This window comes from Phacochoerus africanus, chromosome 11 (assembly GCF_016906955.1).
Source record: "Phacochoerus africanus isolate WHEZ1 chromosome 11, ROS_Pafr_v1, whole genome shotgun sequence".
NCBI classification, from domain to species: Eukaryota; Metazoa; Chordata; class Mammalia; order Artiodactyla; family Suidae; genus Phacochoerus; species Phacochoerus africanus.
The window spans coordinates 71592009-71613261 of NC_062554.1; the positions used below are offsets into that span (position 1 = coordinate 71592009).

The window sequence follows — 21253 nt, forward strand, 5'->3', positions numbered from 1 at the left end:
TTTTACAATTTAAAGTTTTGCGGCAACCCTACATTGTCAGATGATGGTTAGTGTTTTTAGCATTGAAGTATTGTAATTGTAGTCTATTAAGTGTGCACTAGCATTATAGCTAAATATATATATGGTGTAAACATAACCTTATGTGCATCAAAAAATTCTTATGACTTGCTTTATTATTTATTAATGTTTATCAATATTAATTAATAATGTTAATGTTAATTAATATTAATTATTTATTAGAATTCGCTTTCTTGCAATGGTTTGGAACCAAACCTGCATTATCTCCAAGGTATACCTGTAAATACCTATCAAAACATTGAGGTCCATTTAGCAGCATTTTGTGAAATGCACATATATGCTGGGTTTTCCAGTTGCTGGGTTTTTCTTTGTAAATCTGACTGCTGTTTCCAGTCTTATCCTTCATCTCCCCAAACCACAGTATAGTATACTGCAACTTCATGGAACTGCTCATATCTCTCCATCATACTCCTGTGCCTTTGCATAAATGGAAACACACTACCTCTATCTTCATTGGGTATCTGAGTCATAATTTTCCTGTTAAACCACCAAATATGTTGACTTAATATGTTTTTAAAAATCTTATATAGAAAGTTTCCACAGCCATTGGTGTTTGATTGGTAAAATGATATAGAATTGGCCTCTGTTAAATAACTGACTCTATATTACTTTTGACCCTATACTTTATTGGGTTGCAGTAGAAAGAACACAGACTGGATTCACAAAAATTTGTTTCAACATCTCTCCTGTCTTTGTGAACCTGGTCATGTTGTGTAAATTCCCTGAGTCTTGATTTTTTCATCTAAATAATGATTGAAAAGTTTTTTGGGAGAGTTCCCATTGTGGCTCAGCAGTAATGAGCCTGACTAGTATCCATAAGGACATGGGTTCAATCCCTGGCCTCACTCAGTAGGTTAAGGATCCGGCGTTGCTGTGAACTGTAGTGTAGGAGAGCAGCTATGGCTCCTATTCGACCCCTACCCTGGGAACGTCCATATGCTGCAGGTACAGACCTAAAAGGACAAAAAAAGAAAAGTTTGTTGTGAGAAGTAGATGAAATAATACATATAAAATACCTAGCAAAGTCATTAGATAATATTAGCTTATTATTTTTAAATTGTTAGGTTTTTATGGCTCTGGACTTTATGAACACATATATGTCTGTTTTTGAAATGTTTGTAGTAGAAAGACAACCTTTTTTAGTTAAGCCAGGTTGAAGCCCACTTAATATGGAATTTATATCAAATTTACTAGAGTTTATAATCGTAATCCCATCAGAAGTTCCTTCTGCTTTCAGGCTATTTATCAAATGACTTTTAGGACTTGTTGGTATTTTGACATGTTTATAATGAGCTATGTATGTAATCATTTTACAAGTTGACACCAATGAAGCCAATTGCAAAGTTATGTATTGTTTTTGAACGAATAGAATGGCTTAATCAAACCTATGCCAACAAAAATTTGGTAAATTCCAATATGTGTGAACCACTTTTTTTGATTATGGGTAGAAATGACTAAAAATTTTGACCATATTATTAGATACTGACACGGTTGTAAGCCATGGTAAATTATAAAAGTTTAAATTTCATTTAAAAATATGAATGGAGGAGTTCCCATCATGGCTCAGTGGTTAATGAGCCCAACTAGTATCCATGAGGATGCAGATTCAATCCCTGGCCTCTCTCAGTGGGTTAAGGATTCAGCATTGCCATGAGCTGTGGTGTATGTCACAGATGTGGCTTGGATTCCAAGTTGCTGTGGCTATGGTGTAGGCAGGCAGCTGTAGCTCTGATTCAACCCCTAGCCTGGGAACCTCCATGTGCTACAGGTGCGGTCCTAAAAAGACAAAAAAAAATGTATATGAATGGATAAAACATACCTGAATATTTCATTTGTAGTTACTACTTTTTCTGCCTTAGATGACCTATATCTCTCTAATTTAGTCCCTTTTATTATTATGAAGCTCTTAAACCATCACCATGTCTTCTCTGTCAGTTGAGAGATGTCCATCCCATTTTTCTTAAAGACTGGGACAGGGAGAAATTACTTGAAGCTTGGATGTCCAACCCAGAGAACTGCTGCCAACGTTCAGGTGTTCAAATGCCAACTCCACCACCAAGTGGTTATAATGCCTGGGACACGCTCCCTTCTCCAAGAACTCCAAGGACTACACGTTCTTCCGTCACCTCTCCAGATGAAATAAGTTTATCTCCTGGGGATTTGGACACCAGTTTGGTATGGTTTAGTATTCAGTGTATTCCCACAGTTTTCATTTTAATATTGTTTCATGGAACCTCTAGTCATATTCTTGTAATTGAATCCTCTGCCTTTAAAGAGTTTGGTAATTTCATGCTTTAGCAAGTACCTGTTATTACACACTATTTTCGTGATCTCTGGATTATAGATTGAAAAATAAAAAGGCTTTCTTTTCTCTTTTTGAAACAGAAAATGTAAAAGAATTTGGGAAAACCATCTACTGTATTTTCACTTAAAAGTTCCAGTTTCTTGTGGAATTCCCTTGTGTTGCAGGAGGTTAAAGATCTGGCATTGTCACTGCAGTGGCTTGGGTCACTACTATGGTGAAAGTTAGGTCCCTGACCCAGGAACTTCCACATGCTGCGAGCACAGCCAAAAAAAGTTCCTTAAAGTTTTGAATGCACTATACTAAAATATTAAAAGTCAAGTTTGTAATAGGTACTTGAAACCAAAAAATGAAGATATTTTTATATTTTTATGAAGACATTTATAATATGCTAATAACTATGTATTTGTCTTAGTAAAACTTCTGGAGTTTGTCTCCATTTCCAAATACATCTCCATAATAAACATTTGCTTTTTATTGAGAAATAGTACTGCCATTGTGTGCATTTTTAATTGGCAAATCATAGTGTAGTGTTACAGGAAATTTTTATGTTTTTCTGTTTCTTGAATGATTCAGCCACTCAAAATATGTAATAAATATGAAAGCACTCCTGATTTTTTTCTGAGCTTTCCTGGGAAACATAATCTTACTTCTGTAATCCACATCTATTAACATTATTTAAAAAAAAAAAAAGAAAGAAAGGAGTTCCTGTCGTGGTGCAGTGGAAACGAATCTGACTAGGATCCATGAGGTCACAGGTTCGATCCCTGGCCTCACTCAGTGGGTTAAGGATCCGGTGTTGCCATCAGCTGTGGTGCAGGTTGCAGATATGGCTCAGATCTGGCATTGCTGTGGCTGTGGTGTAGACCAGCAGCTATAGCTCCAATTCAACTCCCTAGCCTGGGACCCTCCATATGCCACAGGTGTGGCCCTAAAAAAATTAAAAAAAAAAAAGTTTGCTTCTCCTAAGTTATTGTTTAGAAGATACATAGCTTTGTAGCATAGTCCATGGGTAGAAATCCTTAAATTGCTAGTCTAAATATCCTGAGTTGCTATATTGAAAACAAAGTTACTCTGTTTTGTAGATTTTCTAGGGTGAGCATAGGATGAAGGGCATGATATTGAAGTGGTTATTTTGCAATTTGACCTTGTACTGAATAGATTGTAATGATTTGTTTCTTGTATTTTCTTTTCCAAATGAATATTTGCTACTTAATTTAATGTGTAAATTTGGAATTTAGTAATTTGACTTTTGCATTAAAACATTTCAGTCTTACAGTAATTTATAATGAGGTAAGCGTAGTATTTGTTATTTAGTCAAAGGAAGGCACATTAACTTTAACTTCCCTTATAATTTAGAAACATTTAATTTTTTTATAATTACTATACTAGTATTTTCACCTTAAACTAGTGAATAAAGAAATGTTCCCTCTCCAGAGTATGACTTTGTTTAAATCATTGCTTTTCTTCACCTCCAGTGCGACATTTGTATGTGCAGTATTTCTGTATTTGAAGACCCAGTGGATATGCCCTGTGGACATGACTTTTGTCGAGGATGTTGGGAATCGTGAGTATATATGTGCAGCATATCTTACTGCATAGCATTCTCATTTGATAAAAAAATGGTGTATTTTCAGTATTTAGTGATATGAATTATTTATATTGGTTTCGGAGTTACCTTGAAATGTATTATACTCTACTACTAAAAAAGAATTTTGTTTTTCTTATCATGACATCCTTCCATTATTAATTTAGTACAGTTATTTAATTATTTAATGATTAAAATTATTTAATTTTTTACTGTTATGTAACTTAATGTAAACTACTTTGGGGAGTAAAACACATTCCCCAAAACACACAAATAAGTTTTCTTGGTATTCTAATTCATGTTACCTCTATGGTAAATTTTAGGCCTGCACCTAAATATCAAGAATCATTTTATTATATCCCAAGAATTTTCTTTTTGAAAATTCTGTGGCATATGGAAGTTCCTGGGCCGTGGATTGAATCCAACCACAGCGGTAACCTGTGCATGCCACAGCTGCAGCAGTGCCAACCCTTTAGCCCACTGCGCCAGGCGAGGATCAAACCTATACCTCCACTGCAACCGGAGCCACCACAGTGAGATTCCTAACCCACTGTGCCACAGCGAGAACTCCCCAAGAATTCTTAAGCATTTGTTTTTATGCTTTTTCTGATGAGCACATAGCCTTGAAAAATCTGTGAGAATATGCATGTTTAAAGTTCCTTTTTAATCAACTCAAAGTTCTATGTCTCTGATAGGCATGATTGGTCTATGTTACAAATTGAAATTTTCTTTTCCTTCTCATGTTCCTCTCTACTCTCCTTCCCATTACCTTGCTGAGATTTATACTTTCTCACATCCATTAACTTTGCTCTAATGTACTTTTTGAGTAAGGTTTATAAACAAAATGAAGAAGACCAATATAATGGGCAATATGATATGTTATCTCTGGAGACACATAAATCTACTGATTGATGACCTAATAAGCAAAGTATGTCATTAATATTTAAGGAAATCTTAAAAATCATGTGTGCTAAGTGTAGGGAACAGGGAATTACCATGTTGGGTGAGAGAGTAAGAACCTGAGCAAATTGTCTCTTTTTATAATAACTTTGTCATGGCATGCTTAGCATGTAGTAAGCCGCATGTTCAAAGTAAATCACTAAGCTTTGAGACATGTATACACCTATGAAACCATGACAACAGTCAGATAATGAATATGTCCATTGCCCCAAAAGTTCTCTCATTTCTCCTTGAAATCCTTCCCACCCTTGTCTTCCTGCCTCCCTCTTATCCTTCCACCACCACCACCCCTCACCCCACATCCGTAGGCAACCTCTGATCTTTCTGTCACTCTGGTTTCATTTTGAGTACGTTTTCTTTACCTGTTTTCCACATTGGGATATAAGGCAAGATTTTATTTAGAAGGGAAAAATATTCTTTTTTTTTTTTTTAAAAGTCAGAATAAATAAGAATATCTGATTCTTTTTAAAACTTAGACTACACTCTAATTAGGATCAAATCAGTGCAATTGATACAAATAAATTAATTGGCAAAACTTGGAGCTCCCAGAGTTCCCATCATGGCACAGCAGAAATAGATCTGACTAGTAACCATGAGGTTGCAGGTTCGATGCTTGGCCTCCTCAGTGTGTTAAGAATCTAGCGTTGCCATGAGCTGTGGTGTAGGTCTCAGATGCAGCTCAGATCTGGCATTGTGGCTGTGATGTAGGCCAGCAGCTGTAGCTGTGATTAGACCCCTAGCCTAGGAACCTCCATGTGCCACAGGTGCAGCCCTAAAAAGCAAAAAACAAAGTTGGAGCTCCCAATTCAAAGCAAACTTTGACTTAGTTATGAGCATAGAAGATTTTCCACAAGTTTAGTACTTTATTCAGCTTAAAATTGTCAACTATATCGTAAAGGAAGAATTATCTGGATTCTACCAAGTTTGCTACTGTTGACCTTGATTTCTTTGTGAAAACTGAGGGCCCCCCTCAAGGGATTTAGTTGAATCTTCCTCACCCATCTCCTGTATCATAGGAACCAACTTCCGTACTCATAACAGACTAGCCATGAGAAGTTAATGACAAGATTTAAGTTGATAAGATCTAATTATTGTTTTCCATGGTACCTTATCAGCCCACTTAGGATTCTTCTCCCCCCTCCTTCCAGGTAGTTCTTGTCAAATCAAGCATCAGTAAAACAAGTTCCAAGTTGGGTGATTCACATGGGAATAAAATCATTTTACAAGTTATTGCAGTCTTTCATGGGCATATAGAAAAGGAAGTCCTCTAAGCAACAGGGAAGAATTTGTAAAGGTACCTAGATAGTTTGAAAACCTTTCAACTATATTACTCTTTTCTTCCCCCTTGACTCATCAGTCCATACAGATGTTTTTTGGGTTCTTTTTCTTTTAATGATTTTTTTTTCCATTACAGTTGGTTTATAGTGTTCTGTCAGTTTTCTACTATACAGCAAAGTGACCCAGTAATGTATATATACATTGTTTTTCTCACGTTATCCTCCATCGTGTTCCATCACAAATGACTAGATACAGTTCTCTGTGCTATAGAGCGGGATCTCATAGTTTATCCACTCCAAATGCAATAGTTTGCATCTGTTAACCCCAAACTCCCAGTCCATCCCACTCCCTCCACCTCCCCCTTGGCAACCACAAGTCTGTTCTCCACATCCATGAGTTTCTTTTCTAATCCATACAGATGTTTTGAAGCATCTATGCTAAGGGCTTAAATGAAAGGGAAGTTATTATTTTCTACCCAGCTTAGAATATCCTTCCTGCTGCTTATTAGTTGGGTTTTCTTTTCTTTTTTGCTTTTTTTTTAGGGCCACACCTGTGGCATATGGACGTTCCCAGGCCAGGGTCAAATCGGAACTGTAGCTGCTGGCCTATGCCACAGCAACGCCAGATCCCAGCCATGTCTATGACCTACACCTCAGCTCACAGCAACGCCGAATTCTTAACCCTCTGAGCAAGGCCAGGGTTGTACAGCATCCTCATGGATACTAGTCAACTTCATTACCACTGAGCCACAACAGGAACTCCATTAGTTGTTGATTTAGGTAAACTCTAACCTCCCTCTACCTCAATTTCTTAATCCATAAAATAGTGATGATGGTAACTCCTCTATAGGATTGTTGCCAATTATTGTTAAATGGCCTAATAGATATAAAATGTTAGAACAGAGCCTGGCACATAATAACTGATAGTTATTTTCATCTTCCTAAGCTTCATCATAAACAGAGAAACTATGACATAATCTGTGAAGCTGACCTACAAGTTAAAAATATAGGGTAAAGTTGTCCCAGATTTCTCTCTCTTACTAACATTCATCACCTCTATATTCTGCTTATAAATTTAGGGAGAACTTGTATGTTGATGAAGAGTAATAGCCTGGATTACAGAGAAATTATCCTTTCTTCAATGAGGTCTTCTCAGTTGTCCTTTAATTCCCCAGAGTTAGCCACACCTACTCTGATATATTTAGAATACATAAAGTGGAAGAACATCATATGGTAACTGTGTTTATGTACATTGTGCACTTTGACAGGGGACTGTTAGCATTATGGTTAATTATATATAACTTTCCAGGGAACCTAATTGTAGTTAAAAGGAAGAGATTCCTGTCATATGAAGAAAGGAACTCTACAATAAGCAGTTTTCAGACTTTTAGTTTAAACACCCTTTTACACTATTAAAAATTGTTGAGGAGTTCTTCTGTGGTGCAGCGGGTTAAGGATTTGGCATTGCAGTGGCTTGAGTTGCTGCTATGGCACAGGCTTAATCTCTGGGTAGAGAACTTCCACATGCCAAGGGTGCAGCCAAATAAAAATTTGATGAGGACATTTTTCACATAACTAGAACTCATTATTCTAAAATTTGTATGGAAATACAAAAGACCCTTAATAGCCAAAGCAACCTGAAGAAAGAAGAATAAAGCTAGAGTTGTCATACTCCCTGATTTCAAATTTTACTGTAAACCTGCAGTCATCAAAACAGTATGGTACTGGCACAAAGACAGACACATAGACCAATAGAACAGAATAGAGCACAGAAATGAATCCACACTTACATGGGCAATTAATCTTCAAAAAAGGAGGCAAGAATACACAATGGGGAGTATACACCTTCTTCAATAAATTGTGCTGAACAAACTGGACAGCCTCATACAAAAGAATCAAACTGGGCTACTCTCTCACACCATGCACAAAAATAAATTCAAAATGAAGTAAAGACTTAAACGTAAGACCTGAAACCACAAACTTCTAGAAGAAAGCATGGACAGTAAGCTCTTTTATAACAATCTTAGTATTAAGTTTTTTGGATATGTCTCCTCAGGCAAGGGAAATAAAAGCAAAAAGTAAACAAATGGCACTATATCAAACTAAAAAGCTTTTTCATAGCCAAGGAAGCTATCAATAGATGTACTGAATGGGAAAAGGTATTTGCAAGCAAGATATCTGATAAGGAGTTAATGTCTAATATATGCAAAGAACTCATACAGTTCAACATCAGACAAACAAGCTGATTAAAAAATGAGCGGAGAAGAAGGAGTTCCCATGGTGGTGCAGGGAGAACGAATCTGACTAGGAACCATGAGGTTGCGCATTTGATCCCTGGCCTCACTCAGTGGGTTAAGGATCCACCGTTGCCGTGAGCTGTGGTGTAGGTCACAGATGCAGCTCAGACCCTGCATTGTTAGGGCTGTGGCGTAGGCCAGCAGCTGTAGCCCTGATTAGACCCCTAGCCTGAAAACCTCCATATGCCGCGGGTGTGGCTCTAAAAAGCAAAAAAAAGAAAACGGGCAGAGGATCTGAATAGACATTAGACATTTCTCTGAAAAAGATAAATAGGTGGCAAACAGACACGTAAAAAGATACTCAGCATCACTAATCATCAGAGGAATGCAAATCAAAACCATAAAGAGATCTCACCGAACACATGTCAAAATTACTATTATCAAAAAGGCAACAAATAACAAATGTTGGCTAGGATGTGTAGAAAAGAAAATCCTCATGGCACTCTTGGTGGGAATGTAAACTGGTGCAGCCACCATGGAAAACAGTATGGAGATTCCTCAAAAAGTCAAAAATTAGAACTGCCATATGATGTAGCAGTTCCACTCCTGGATATTTAGCCAAAGAAAACAAAAATACTAATTGGAAAAGATATTTGCACTCCTGTGGTCATTGCAAAATTATTTACAGTAGTCAAGATATGGAAGCAACCGAAGTGTGCATTATTAGATGAATGGATAAAGAGAGGGTGGCATATATATACGATGGAATATTATTTAGCTGTTAAAAAAAGGAATGAAGTCTTGCCATTTGAGACAAAATGGATGGACCTGGAGGGTATTATGCTAAGTGAAATAAGAGAAAAACAAATTATGATTTCACTTATATTAAAATCTAAAAAAAAAAACAGTTATAAATAGAACAAACAAACAGGAAGTAGGTTGGGGGAGGAAAGAAATAGGTGAGGGAGATTAAAAGGTACAAACTTCAGTAGCAAAATAAATAAGTTGTGGGTATGAAATGTACAGTGTAGGGAGTATAGTCAATAACTGTAATGTCTTTGGTGACATAGCATAACTAGACTTTATGGTGCTGTGATCATTTTGAAGTGTATAAAAATACCAAATCACTATGTTATGTTACAGGAAGTAACATAGTGTTTGTTGTAGGCCAATTATACTTCTAATACAAACAAATTCTTAGCAAAAGATATCAGATTTGTGAGTATAAGATGTAAGAAGAAGAAGGGAGGTGAAATTGGATGAAGGTAGTCAAAAGATACAACTTCCAGTTATGGAATAAGTACTGGGAATGTAATATACAACATGATCAATACAATTAACACTGCTATAGTTTCAAATGAAAGCAACTATATGAAAGAGTAAATCCTAAAAGTTCTCATCAGAAGAAAACTCTTTCTTCAATTTTTTTTTTTCTTTTTATGCTGCGCCCACAGCATATGGCAACGTCTGGGCCAGGAGTCATATTAGAGCGTGGCTGCCAACCTAAGCCACAGCCACAGCATCACGGGATCCAAGCTGTGTCTATAGCCTACACCACAGCTCGCAGCAACACCGGATCCTTAACCCACTGAGCAAGGCCAGAGATCCAACCTGTGTCCTTATGGGTACTAGTCTGGTTCGTTACCACTGAGCCAGAATGGGAGCTCCCCAGTCCTCTTCATTCTTAAAAAGCTATTTGAATCATGCCTGCTACATGAAACTTTCTTCCATCTGAAAAGAAGGAGCTATTCAGTAGTGTCTGATGCTCCGAAGAAGTCTAGGTGGGCAAAAACTGGGAAGTCTTGAATAATTTGGGTTTGTGAGTGGGCTTATAGGTAGTTTAATGGCCTTGTTGAGAGCCATCCAGTGAATAGAAGCCAGAATGCTGCAAGTTGGGAAATGAAAGAATGAACATGAGGAAAGAATGACAAATTCTCATAAACTATATTTTGTCAAGGAATTTTGATGTGAAAGGACAGGAAAATGGAACTAAAAAGGGTCATTTGGTTAAGAAAAGTTTGGGGGATGGAATGATCATGTATATTGTACCAAGAGTGAGAGCCACTAGTGAGAGAGAGAGAGAAAGATTATGTCAAGGGGTATATAGTTTACAAGTGCCAGAGCTGGCCAGAGGATTTGAGGATTAGCCTTGGAGGAAAGGAGGAAGCCCTTTTTTCACTTAAGCAAGCAGGAAAATGGCAAAGATATGGCTGGGTTTGAGGTGTGCTAGGGGGTTTATTAAGAGAAAGCTGTCTAGGAGTTCCCCTTGTGGGTCAGCATTAATGAACCCAGCTAGTATCCATGAGGACCCAGGTTTGATTCCTGGCCCTGCTCAGTGGGTTAAGGATCCAGCATGGCGGTGAGCTATGGTGTAGGTCACAGATGCAGCTGGGATCTGGCATTGCTATGGCTATGGTGTACACTGGCAGCTTTAGCTCTGATTCAACCCCTAGCCTAGGAGCCTCCATGTGCTGTGGGTGTACCCCTAAAAAGACACAAAAATTTAGCAGCAACAACAACAACAAAAAACAGGAGAGAAAGCTGTCTGGTGAGGACTCTGTTTTCTCTGAAGTGCCAAGATAAAATTATGGAGATGGAGCAAAGGGAACAGATCTGATGGGATCTCAGTAAGCTTTATAATGTTTTAAAAGTGCAGTGGAATTAAGAGACTGAGAGAACTAGAAGAAAAAGATACTGTAGGCAGTAGAATAATGATAAAAATGATGATGGTGATGACTAGAAAATGGTGATTTTAATTGCCTGGATTCCTATTTATTTTCTTTAGTTTCTTTAGGTTCAAAAGTTTGTTTCTTATTTTTCCATAGGTAATATTAATAATAATAAAACCTTTGCTAAACTCTATGAATTCTTCTATGCCAGGCACCATGTAGATATTTAACATATATCATATGATCTGTATAACAACTGTGAGAAGTGCATATTATTATCTCCATTTTACAGATAGTGAAACTGAGGTATAGAACAGTTAAATGAATTACTTAACATCACATAACTTGTTAGTGGCAGACCTGGAATTCTCTAAGTCAAAGTCTTGCTCTTAACCACTTAATTCACCTTGGCCTAAATTCCTACCACTTTCTAGGGTACCTTTTCCATTCTGCCTCAACTGATGTGTCTAGAGTAGGACATGAATGTCATTTAAATATTTGCCAAAATGAAATGTAAGCAGAAAACCTTTTCTTTAAAAAGTCATGTTATATTCCAATGCCACCTTAAAAATCTCTTAAATTATCTGTGGTTAATTCTGTATCATTACCTATTTTATTTAAAGGTATAGAATATTGAAAATTGAGTATGATCTTTCTAAACCACTTATTTCTAAATGTTTAATGTTAAATAAATATTGTTTCAAATTTTAAAAAGGATATATGTAATGAATGGTTGGCAGATAATTATTCAATAGTGTTTGTGAATTATATGAATTATTATATTGCAGGTGACATTCCACACTTGCTCATTGGTATATTTTAATTATGCTGTAACAAAATTCAGCATAAAGGAGAAATTCTTAGAGTGTGCAAATAAGTCCTTGCCTTTTTTCTATCAATTGATCGTTTTAATAGGTTTTTGAATCTGAAAATTCAAGAAGGTGAAGCTCACAACATTTTCTGCCCTGCATATGATTGCTTCCAACTTGTGCCTGTGGATATCATAGAAAGTGTAGTTTCTAAGGAGATGGACAAACGATACCTACAGTTTGATATTAAGGTATGCTGCTGATTATCTGTGTGATTTCCATAATTTAAATTTTATTAAACCTATATCAGGAGTTCCCGTCGTGGTGCAGTGGTTAACGAATCCGACTAGGAACCATGAGGTTGCAGGTTCGGTCCCTGGCCTTGCTCAGTGGGTTAACGATCCGGCGTTGCCGTGAGCTGTGGTGTAGGTTGCAGACGCGGCTCGGATCCCGCGTTGCTGTGGCTCTGGCGTAGGCCAGTGGCTACAGCTCTGATTAGACCCCTAGCCTGGGAATCTCCATATGCCGCGGGGGTGGCCCAAAGAAATAGCAAAAAGACAAAAAAAAAACCCTATATCACAGATTTTAATTTTTTGTTTTATTTTTGAAAATAAAAATTAATGCGCAGAACTACTTGGTTTGCATGTTGTACTTTTATAACTGATTCATCAAGATAACATTCAAAATAAATAGTAACTATTTTAAATTTTCCAAAAGGCATAGTTTTATTGCTCAATATACTTAGAAATAAAGGTTATCTATCAACCTGGATATATAGAGATTCTTTATTTCAAAAACAATTTCATGTAATAAATTATAATGTAATTTATATCATTTTTTTCTTTATTTTCACTCAGGAATTATTCAGAAGTGTATGCAATTTGCTTTCTTTTTTGCATGATTTAAAAGTTTCATTTTAACTATCTAGTTGAGATTTTTTTATAGTCTAAACCCTAATATGTGGACTTTTTAAAAAGCAATCCTATTATTTCTTTAAAGTAGAAAGCATCATAATATTGGGGGGTTTTTTTGCATTTTTCCTTTTTTTATTATTGTGGCAAAATACACATAAACCTTACCATTTTAACAAGTTTTAAATGATCAGTTCAGTGGTATGAAGTACTTTTACATTAGTGTACAACTGTCACTGCTGTCCATCTCCAGAATTTTTTTCGTCATCTCAGACTGAAACTCTGTTCCCATTGAACACTAACTCCCCACTCCCCACCTCTAATGCCCCTGGGAACCACTGATCTACTTTCTATTTCTATGTCTTTGACTATTCTAGGCATCTTGTACAAGTAGACTCATACAGTATTTATCATTATGTATCTGGCTTATTGTGCTTAGCACAATGTCTTTAAGGTTCATTCACATTGTAGAATGTGTCAGAATTTCCTTGCTTAATGTTGAATAGTACTATTAATGTATGAACCACATTTTGCTTTTATCCATTCATCCATTTCCAGACATTTGTGTTGTTTCTGCTTTTGCTGTTCTAGGCATCTTGCACAAGTAGAATCATACAGTATTTATCATTATGTATCTGGCATTATGTATTGTGCAGTTCCTGCTTTTATTTATTTGGGATATATATGTAGAGGTGAAATTGCTGGATCATATGGTGATTCTGTGTTTATAATATTGATTTTTATGTATTATTAGAGTGCTATTTAGAAATTTACTGTTCTAATGCAACTAATAATCATAAGATTCTATTTATTAGAATTATTTTCCATTAAAAAAATGGCACATTATATGAGAAAACATTTTCAAATTACACTTTTTCTGCATAAATAGTAGCATTTTTACTTTAATCATCAATCTACCTGGTTGTTAGATTAAAGAAAACATGAATTTTAAAAATCATATCATTACTAAGGCAGTTGCCACATTTTTCTTCCTATTGTTTTATACATTCCAGTACTATTAAGACTGACTATTCTTTGTTTTATATTTTACTCTTTTTTTGTTTGTTTTAAAGTAAATTGACGTGAGGTATACTCTGTGTTAGTATTGAGAGTTAAAATATTTTGTTATGTTTTATTATTGCTGTTTAAACAGGCCTTTGTTGAAAATAATCCTGCCATTAAATGGTGTCCTACTCCAGGCTGTGAAAGAGCAGTCAGATTGACACAACAAGGGTCAAACACATCTGGGACTGATACACTCAGCTTCCCCTTGCTGAGAGCTCCTGCTGTGGACTGTGGAAAAGGACACCTCTTCTGCTGGTCAGTATCATGCGAGTTGGAATAGCTTGATCACCTTTCCAACAGTTTTTAAAGAGGCTTTATACTTTGGACTGGGCCTTTAAATAATGGTATGTTTGATGTCATTATTATTTATTTAAAAAGGTATAGTGAGGATTTCCCGTCGTGACGCAGTGGTTAACGAATCCAACTAGGAACCATGAGGTTGTGGGTCCGATCCCTGACCTTGCTCAATGGGTTAAGGATCTGGCGTTGCCGTGAGCTGTGGTGTGGGTCACAGATGCAGCTCGGATCCCGTGTTGCTGTGGCTCTGGCGTAGGCCAGCGGATACAGCTCTGATGCGACCCCTAGCCTGGGAACCTCCATATGCCATGGGAGCGGCTCAGGAAAAGGCAAAAAGATAAAAAAAATTAAAAATAAAATAAAAAGGTATAATGAGTGGTGATGAGTGGTTACATTTATTGTGTGTTTGATGTGTGCCATCCACCTTGCCAAATATTTTCAAATATTTAATTCTCCTAACAGTGATGGAATGAAGTGCTGTTGTTATACCCACTTTACAGATAAGGAAATTCAGGCACAGAGGGGTTTTCCCAGGGTTATGCAGCTAGGAAATGGCAGAAATGGGATTAGAGCCCAGATCTGTTTAATGCTAGAGTCTATGCACTTGAACTCTAATACCAAGTTACTGACCATAGATTAGAAAATGTTAAGAGTTTAACATTTTTTCTTTTTTTTTAAACTCCAGAGAGCATTTTAATGTAATTTGTATGTTACAAATACCTAAGAAACTATTTTCTTTACACTGTTACTGTCACATTTAAAAATATGGAGCGCTTCACGAATTTGCGTGTCATCCTTGCGCAGGGGCCATGCTAATCTTCTCTGTATCGTTCCAATTTTACTATATGTGCTGCCGAAGCGAGCACAACATTTTTTCTTAAAATAGGAGTTTCTAAGAGTTCCCATTGTGGCTCAGCAGTACAAATCCAACTAGTACCCATGAGGATGTGGGTTCCATCCCTGGCCTCACTCAGTGGGTTAAGGAACCAGCGTTGCCATGAGCTGTGATGTGGGTCAAAGCTATGGCTCAGATTCTACATAGCTATGACTGTGGTGTAGGCCAGCCTACATTATCTGCTACACTTCTGTAAACATTAACTTGCAATCTCTGTTTTTACGTAGCTTTCTACTCTTATTCATATAGTATAAAAGCTTTGCCTATAGTCAGAAATTCTAAGAAAAAATAAAAAAGAGAATTCTAAATAGAATTCTGCTGCCCTTGTCTAGTGCTTCCAAGAGAAGGAAAGTCTTTATGCAAAAGGAAGCTTTGCAAGAGAGATCTTTACAAAATAAAAGCATGTGATTCTGGGTTTGCTTTTTTTTTCCCTTCAAAAGCTCACAAATAATCTCTAAAGATGATTGCAAAAACCACAAGAAATGCCAGTAACGGTTTCTTCTTTTTAAGAATTACATGTGATAGAGTCAGTTGAGAGCCATCCCCAAGAGATGTCTGCTGGGATGTAATTGAATATATTCATTGTCAGGAGGGAATGTGGGAGTAGGCATTTTCCTTCCCACCACAGGATAGCCCTTTCTATTGTAACTTGTTTACCAACAAGTTCTGTGCCCTTAATAACAACCTAGAATGTTTTCTCCGACTGGCCTGTATAATTGCAATTTGTCTGTCAGAATGCTTGCCACCAGTCATTGGTGTCTGGGTTTGGTTAAAACTTTGTTCAGGAATTTAGCTTTCCAGTTTCTGCACAACATTCCAGTATCTTAATTCTTTCTATCAGAATAATCTCTCCCTACACCTGGCATAATCCAGATTATCAGTCACCTGTTATGTCTGATGTCATTGTTGTTACTGTACTTTGGAGTTCAGGCTTTTCTCTGATGCCTTAGTTTTTGAAGATACTTAATAGAAATGGCAACCCATAGCTTTCTTTCTCATTTACAGTTTTTGTTCTAGCTTCTCCTTGTTATACTCACTCTTAGCATTGCACTGGAAATTGTAGAAATGTGCCAACCAGTCATAACACTCAGAAGTGATCCTGCTGATTAGGCCAGCTCCGGAGGAAGTACCTACCCATGTCCTTTTGTGAAGTTCTGGAAAAGGAAACCTTCTGTTGCTGTCTAGTGCAGTACAGCCTCAGAGAACCAAGCACACTGATAAGCAATTATGGCCTTTGAAAGAAATGGCATTTATTTTTTCAGACTCTATTTGAAAACAAAGTGCTGTTTTCCCCCCAGTGTTATTTTCTTTTTTTCTGTCTGAAAATGTTCTGACAGCAGAGGCAGACGTACTGATATTGATTCTACCAGGAAAAAAATAACAATAGTAATGAATATGCTGTCTAATCTCCAGGGGAGAAAAAAATCCTAAACAGGAAAATAATTTATTTTATTGACTTTTCATTTGCTTTATTTTAGATATTGCAGATATGTAAAATTCTTGCACTTTGATTTTTTAGGCTTGTTTGGGTTTTTTCGATGAGTCATAAGAAATGAAAGTTTTGTATTCCTTACACATGTTCTCAGGCACCAATGGAAACACTGCTTTTAGATCTGTGGCAGATTTCTCACTCTAGTGTATGTGCTGGATTAAAATTAACAGTTATCGCAGCTATCCCCTACCTTTCGGGAGAGCAGAGTTGATGTTAATATGTACTAAAGTGATAAATACTTAATATGTCTACTTCACTTTAATCAGCCCAGTATTTTGTAATGACTGTTAAATTATCACTAAATTACTAAGGAGCCGTATAAAACCACAGTTATGGAAAAGATTTCCCAAATACCACATTTGGTAATAAATCAGAAATTTAAGAAAATTATGTTATTCCTTCAAGGTAATTAGTGGTTTTTTAGGTGTACAGTTCAATGATGTTAAGTACATTTGCAGTGTCATGCAACTATCACCCCTATCCATTTTAGAACATTTTCATCATCCCAAACAAAAACTCTACCACCATTAAGCAGTAATTCCCCATCCTCCCTCCCTAACTCAGGCTGCTCCTAACCATCATTCTTTATATCTTCCTGAATTTCCCCATTCTAAATATTTTATAAGTGGAGTCATGCAATATTTGTCCTTTTGTGTCAGCTTATTTCACTTAGCATAACATCTTCAAGGCTCATACATGTTATATAGCATATCAGAAGGCCATTCCTTTTAATGGCTAATATTCCATTGTGCATATATACCACATTTTGTTGATCCATTCATATGTTAGTGAATACTTCTGTTGTTCCCATCTTTTTGGCTATTGCAAATAACGCCATTATGAACATTATCATAAAAGTTTGAGGCCTTGTTTTCAGTTCTGTTGAAACTATTTGAGGAGCTACCAAAATGTTTTCCATTAAGAGCTGCATCATTTTACATTCCTATCAGCAATGCACAAGGGTTCCAGTTTTTCCATATCCTTTCTAATACTTGTTATTTCTTGTTGTTTTTTTAAAAAATAGAAGCCATCCTAAAGAGTGTGAAGTAGAATTGATACAGTTATAATACAGTGAAATGTCGCCTCATAGTAAGACTCTACCTATCGGTTGGCATATCTTCTTAACAAACATGAACTTTGTATATACAATCTTTGTTTAAAATGACACTGGTGGAGTTCCCCAGTGGCCTAGTGGTTAAGGACTTGGTGTTGTCACTGCTGTGGCTTGGGTTTGATCCCTGGCCTGGGAACTTCAGCATGCCATGGACATAGCACCCACCCACCCCCTCAAATAAAAAAACTTCTTATAAAAAAAAAAAAAAAGACACTGGAGATGGTGTTGATGATGGTACCCATAGATTGAATTTTTCCTTGCACAGAGTATTTTGTTACTTACTAGAATGATTAGCTTTGTACTATGTAATATATATTGAATTAAACAGTTTGTAAAGATTCTATGTCATTTTTAATGTTTGACTTTTATATACTTATAGAAAGAATATATAATTGAATTAACAGATGATAAGTCAACATGGTTTTAATTATTTAAATCATCTCCCAAATTCCAATGAAACAGAATATTGGGATTTATCACACTGAACGTAAATTAGACTGCCACTGCTGTTACTTGGGGATTCAGAAGTAAAAATAATGACAAGAATGTGATATAAAAACAGTGTTTCTCAAACTTCAAAATGCAGAAGGCCATGTGGTGATTTTGATAAAATGCAACCAGTAAGCCTCATGAGGCCTGCTCTTCTGCATGTTTAACAAGCCCCTGAGTAATGGCCATGTTACTAGCCAGCAGAACACACTTTGAGTTGTTAGAATTTACAGTATTAGTGAGACAGAACCTAATTGATAAAAATATTTTGCAGTTCCCAAGGCATGAGAGACTAAATTATAAATATTAGTTAATCTTTTAGAACTTTTTTCTTTTTGTCTTTTTGTCCTTTTAGGGTTGTACCCGCCTCATATGGAGGTTCCCAGGATAGGGGTCTAATCAGAACTGTAGCCACTGGCCTACACAGCAACTCCAGATCCGAGCCTCGTCTGTGACCTACACCACAGCTCACAGCAATGCCAGATCCTGAACCCACTGAATAAGGCCAGGGATCAAACCTGCAACCTCATGGTTCCTAGTCGGATTCGTTTCCGCTGTGCCATGACAGGAACTCCCCATCTTTTGGAACTTTTTTAAATGTGTGAGTAAATGTACTGGACATGTGGGAAAAATCTAGCCTAGTGATATCAAGTTTTAGAATCAGGCTTCCAGTTCCTTTCAGTAGTTACTGTGCCTCAGTGTTCTCAATGTTACATTTGAAGCAATATTTCCCACCTGTTCTTTTACCTTGACGTTGATGATTGCCTTTTCCATGTTTTCCTCTTTAGGGAGTGCCTTGGTGAAGCCCATGAGCCTTGTGACTGCCAAACATGGAAAAACTGGCTACAAAAAATAACTGAAATGAAACCAGAAGAACGTAAGAGGAATTTTAGATAACTACATATTTTTTAAGAGCATTCAGAAGATAATGTGGTTCTGTTTCTTAGAGTTTTACTTTTAAAGTTTTCAAGTTTGTTAATGCAAGAGATCCCCTTTTTAGCCCCTCTAACCAACATCTTTTTGGAGATTCCAGCAGGAAAAGCATAGTCGGCCTCTATGTTTCTAATGGACTGATTGGGACTCAGATAAGCAAGGTAACAGGGGTCACATTTAGCTTCCTTACCTACAGCACTTGCCTTTTATCCAGGGCAGGCGAAATAGCTTTTTCTTATTTACCTAGAAGCCTCCAGTGGAAAATAAGGCAAGTTAATTTCTTGTTGTTATGTGATTCTGTAGATTTATTTATATAAAAATGTCATGTCTGTAATTTTTATTGAGATGTCTGTAAATGTATTATCTCTCTTAAGCCTTACAGAAATGCAATGAGATCAATGCTGGTTATCCCATGGTGCAGATGAGGAACAGACTGGATTGAGTGACAGGGCAAACAGAATGAGTTTGCATTAGCTTTCCTAGTAACAATTCCTATATTTAACAAGTAAATACATCTGCTTTGCAATAATTTCTTATCCCCTGAAATATTTTATGACAGCTGTTTGCTTTCAGATTAGTATAAATGAAAAGTAATTTGGTGTTTTTAACTTTTTAAATAATGGAGTTAGTTTGAGGTATTGCAAAACAGGCTTAAGAATTCATACAGTTCATCTGCACTTACTATAAGCAAAGCACATCATAAAGATGATGCCAGCCCTCAAAAAGTGCAGAGGCTAGAAGGGAAGCAGTCAGATGGAAACTAACATAGTTGGGTAGAGATGAGAATACAGGAACAGTAACAACTAACTTCAGGTTGGGGACAAGGGTGTTAAGCAGCAAGCTATGACTCGAGTTTTAGAATATGTGCAGAGGCAGAGCTATGGTAGGTTTTGTCAGCAGCTGAAGTGACCGTGGGAGAGACTGGCTGACCGCTGTGAGATCCTCTAGACTTATATTGGGCAATATAGCATTGCCTGAGAGCTTGTTCTCAGCATTTTATATTCATGAGATTCATTTTGTGCACTGCCTCAGGGTTATTTGGATCCACAGAAAAGAGACTACCATGTAAAACAGAACACCAGTATATTAATGGACGATAAGGGTGATCCCATTCAGATGATGAGAAGGCTTATGTCCTTTAAACAAGAACAAAGGAAACTGCATAATCTTATGCTATTTTATAGCGAGGTCTGATTAATTATTTCTGTCCTATACATTCATCATTCAGTCAACAAATATTTTTTGATGGAGTTCCCGTCATGGCTCAGTGGTTAACAAATCTGACTAGGAACCATGGGTTGCGGGTTCGATCCCTGGCCTTGCTCAGTAGGTTAAGGATCCGGCATTGCCATGAGCTGTGGTGTAGGTCGAAGACATGGCTCAATCTGGCATTGCTGTGGCTCTGGCGTAGGCTGGCGGCTACAGCTCCAATTAGACCCCTAGCCTGGGACCCTCCATATGCCATGGGAGCGGCCCTAGAAAAGGCAAAAAGACTAAAGACAAAAATATATATATTTTTTTTTTGAGTACTTGCTTCCCCAATCAAAAAGATTTATGTAAACTATTCTTGTTTCCAGGTTCATTGTCTCTCTCGAATGCCAGGTAGAGCTTGCCATTGCTCTCTGGATGCCCACCCCATTCCCTACTCTATAAAGAGATTATTTCCATTTCCCTGCAACACCTGTAAACATAACAGGACAATTGGACTTTTCTTTCTTTCCTGTTTCTGACACCTAGAAATATCTGTATTAGAGAAGGCTTGCTATTGCCCGCCTATCTACATTTCGTTATATATTCTGTGGTTTAAAATCAAGGTTCATGGGAGAACCTTGCAAGAGATGAGACTGGAGAGGTAGGGGTTGCCAGATTGTGAGGGTTCTTGTCAAATGGTCTGAATCTATCCTATTAACAGAGTAAGCCAGGAAATGCATTTTTTGAATAGGGAAGTGGCATTGTCAGAGATGTTTTTATCAAGATAACTGATGACTAGGAAGGGTAAGCTAAAGGAGAGATAGACCAGAAGTAGGGAGGTGAATTTTTAGTTTGGGTCAGAGGTTAGATCATGATATCATTGGTCAACTTAGAAAAATCAGATAAAGGAGTAGCTTTCAGGGGAAAATAATGAGTTTTGTTGTGG

At 36.9% G+C, this 21253-nt stretch overlaps 1 protein-coding gene and 1 non-coding gene across 7 annotated transcripts in view; one reads left to right on the forward strand and one right to left on the reverse strand.

Moving 5' to 3' along the window:
* The window catches only part of ANKIB1 (ankyrin repeat and IBR domain containing 1), a 143114-nt gene that overhangs the window by 89436 nt on the left and 32425 nt on the right, over nucleotides 1–21253 (forward strand). For 4 of the 6 annotated variants that reach the window (XM_047753727.1, XM_047753731.1, XM_047753728.1 and 1 more), the window contains 5 exons: nucleotides 1982–2253; nucleotides 3859–3947; nucleotides 12027–12171; nucleotides 13985–14151; nucleotides 18972–19060. In XM_047753727.1, the coding sequence (XP_047609683.1) occupies nucleotides 1982–2253; nucleotides 3859–3947; nucleotides 12027–12171; nucleotides 13985–14151; nucleotides 18972–19060 (762 nt within the window). The remainder of the gene's footprint in view (nucleotides 1–1981; nucleotides 2254–3858; nucleotides 3948–12026; nucleotides 12172–13984; nucleotides 14152–18971; nucleotides 19061–21253) is intronic. The other 2 variants (XM_047753729.1, XM_047753730.1) reach the window with 1 other exon arrangement.
* Nucleotides 14953–15059, reverse strand: LOC125112304 (U6 spliceosomal RNA). The gene has a single exon (XR_007131098.1). It is a non-coding gene; the product is annotated as a U6 spliceosomal RNA (small nuclear RNA).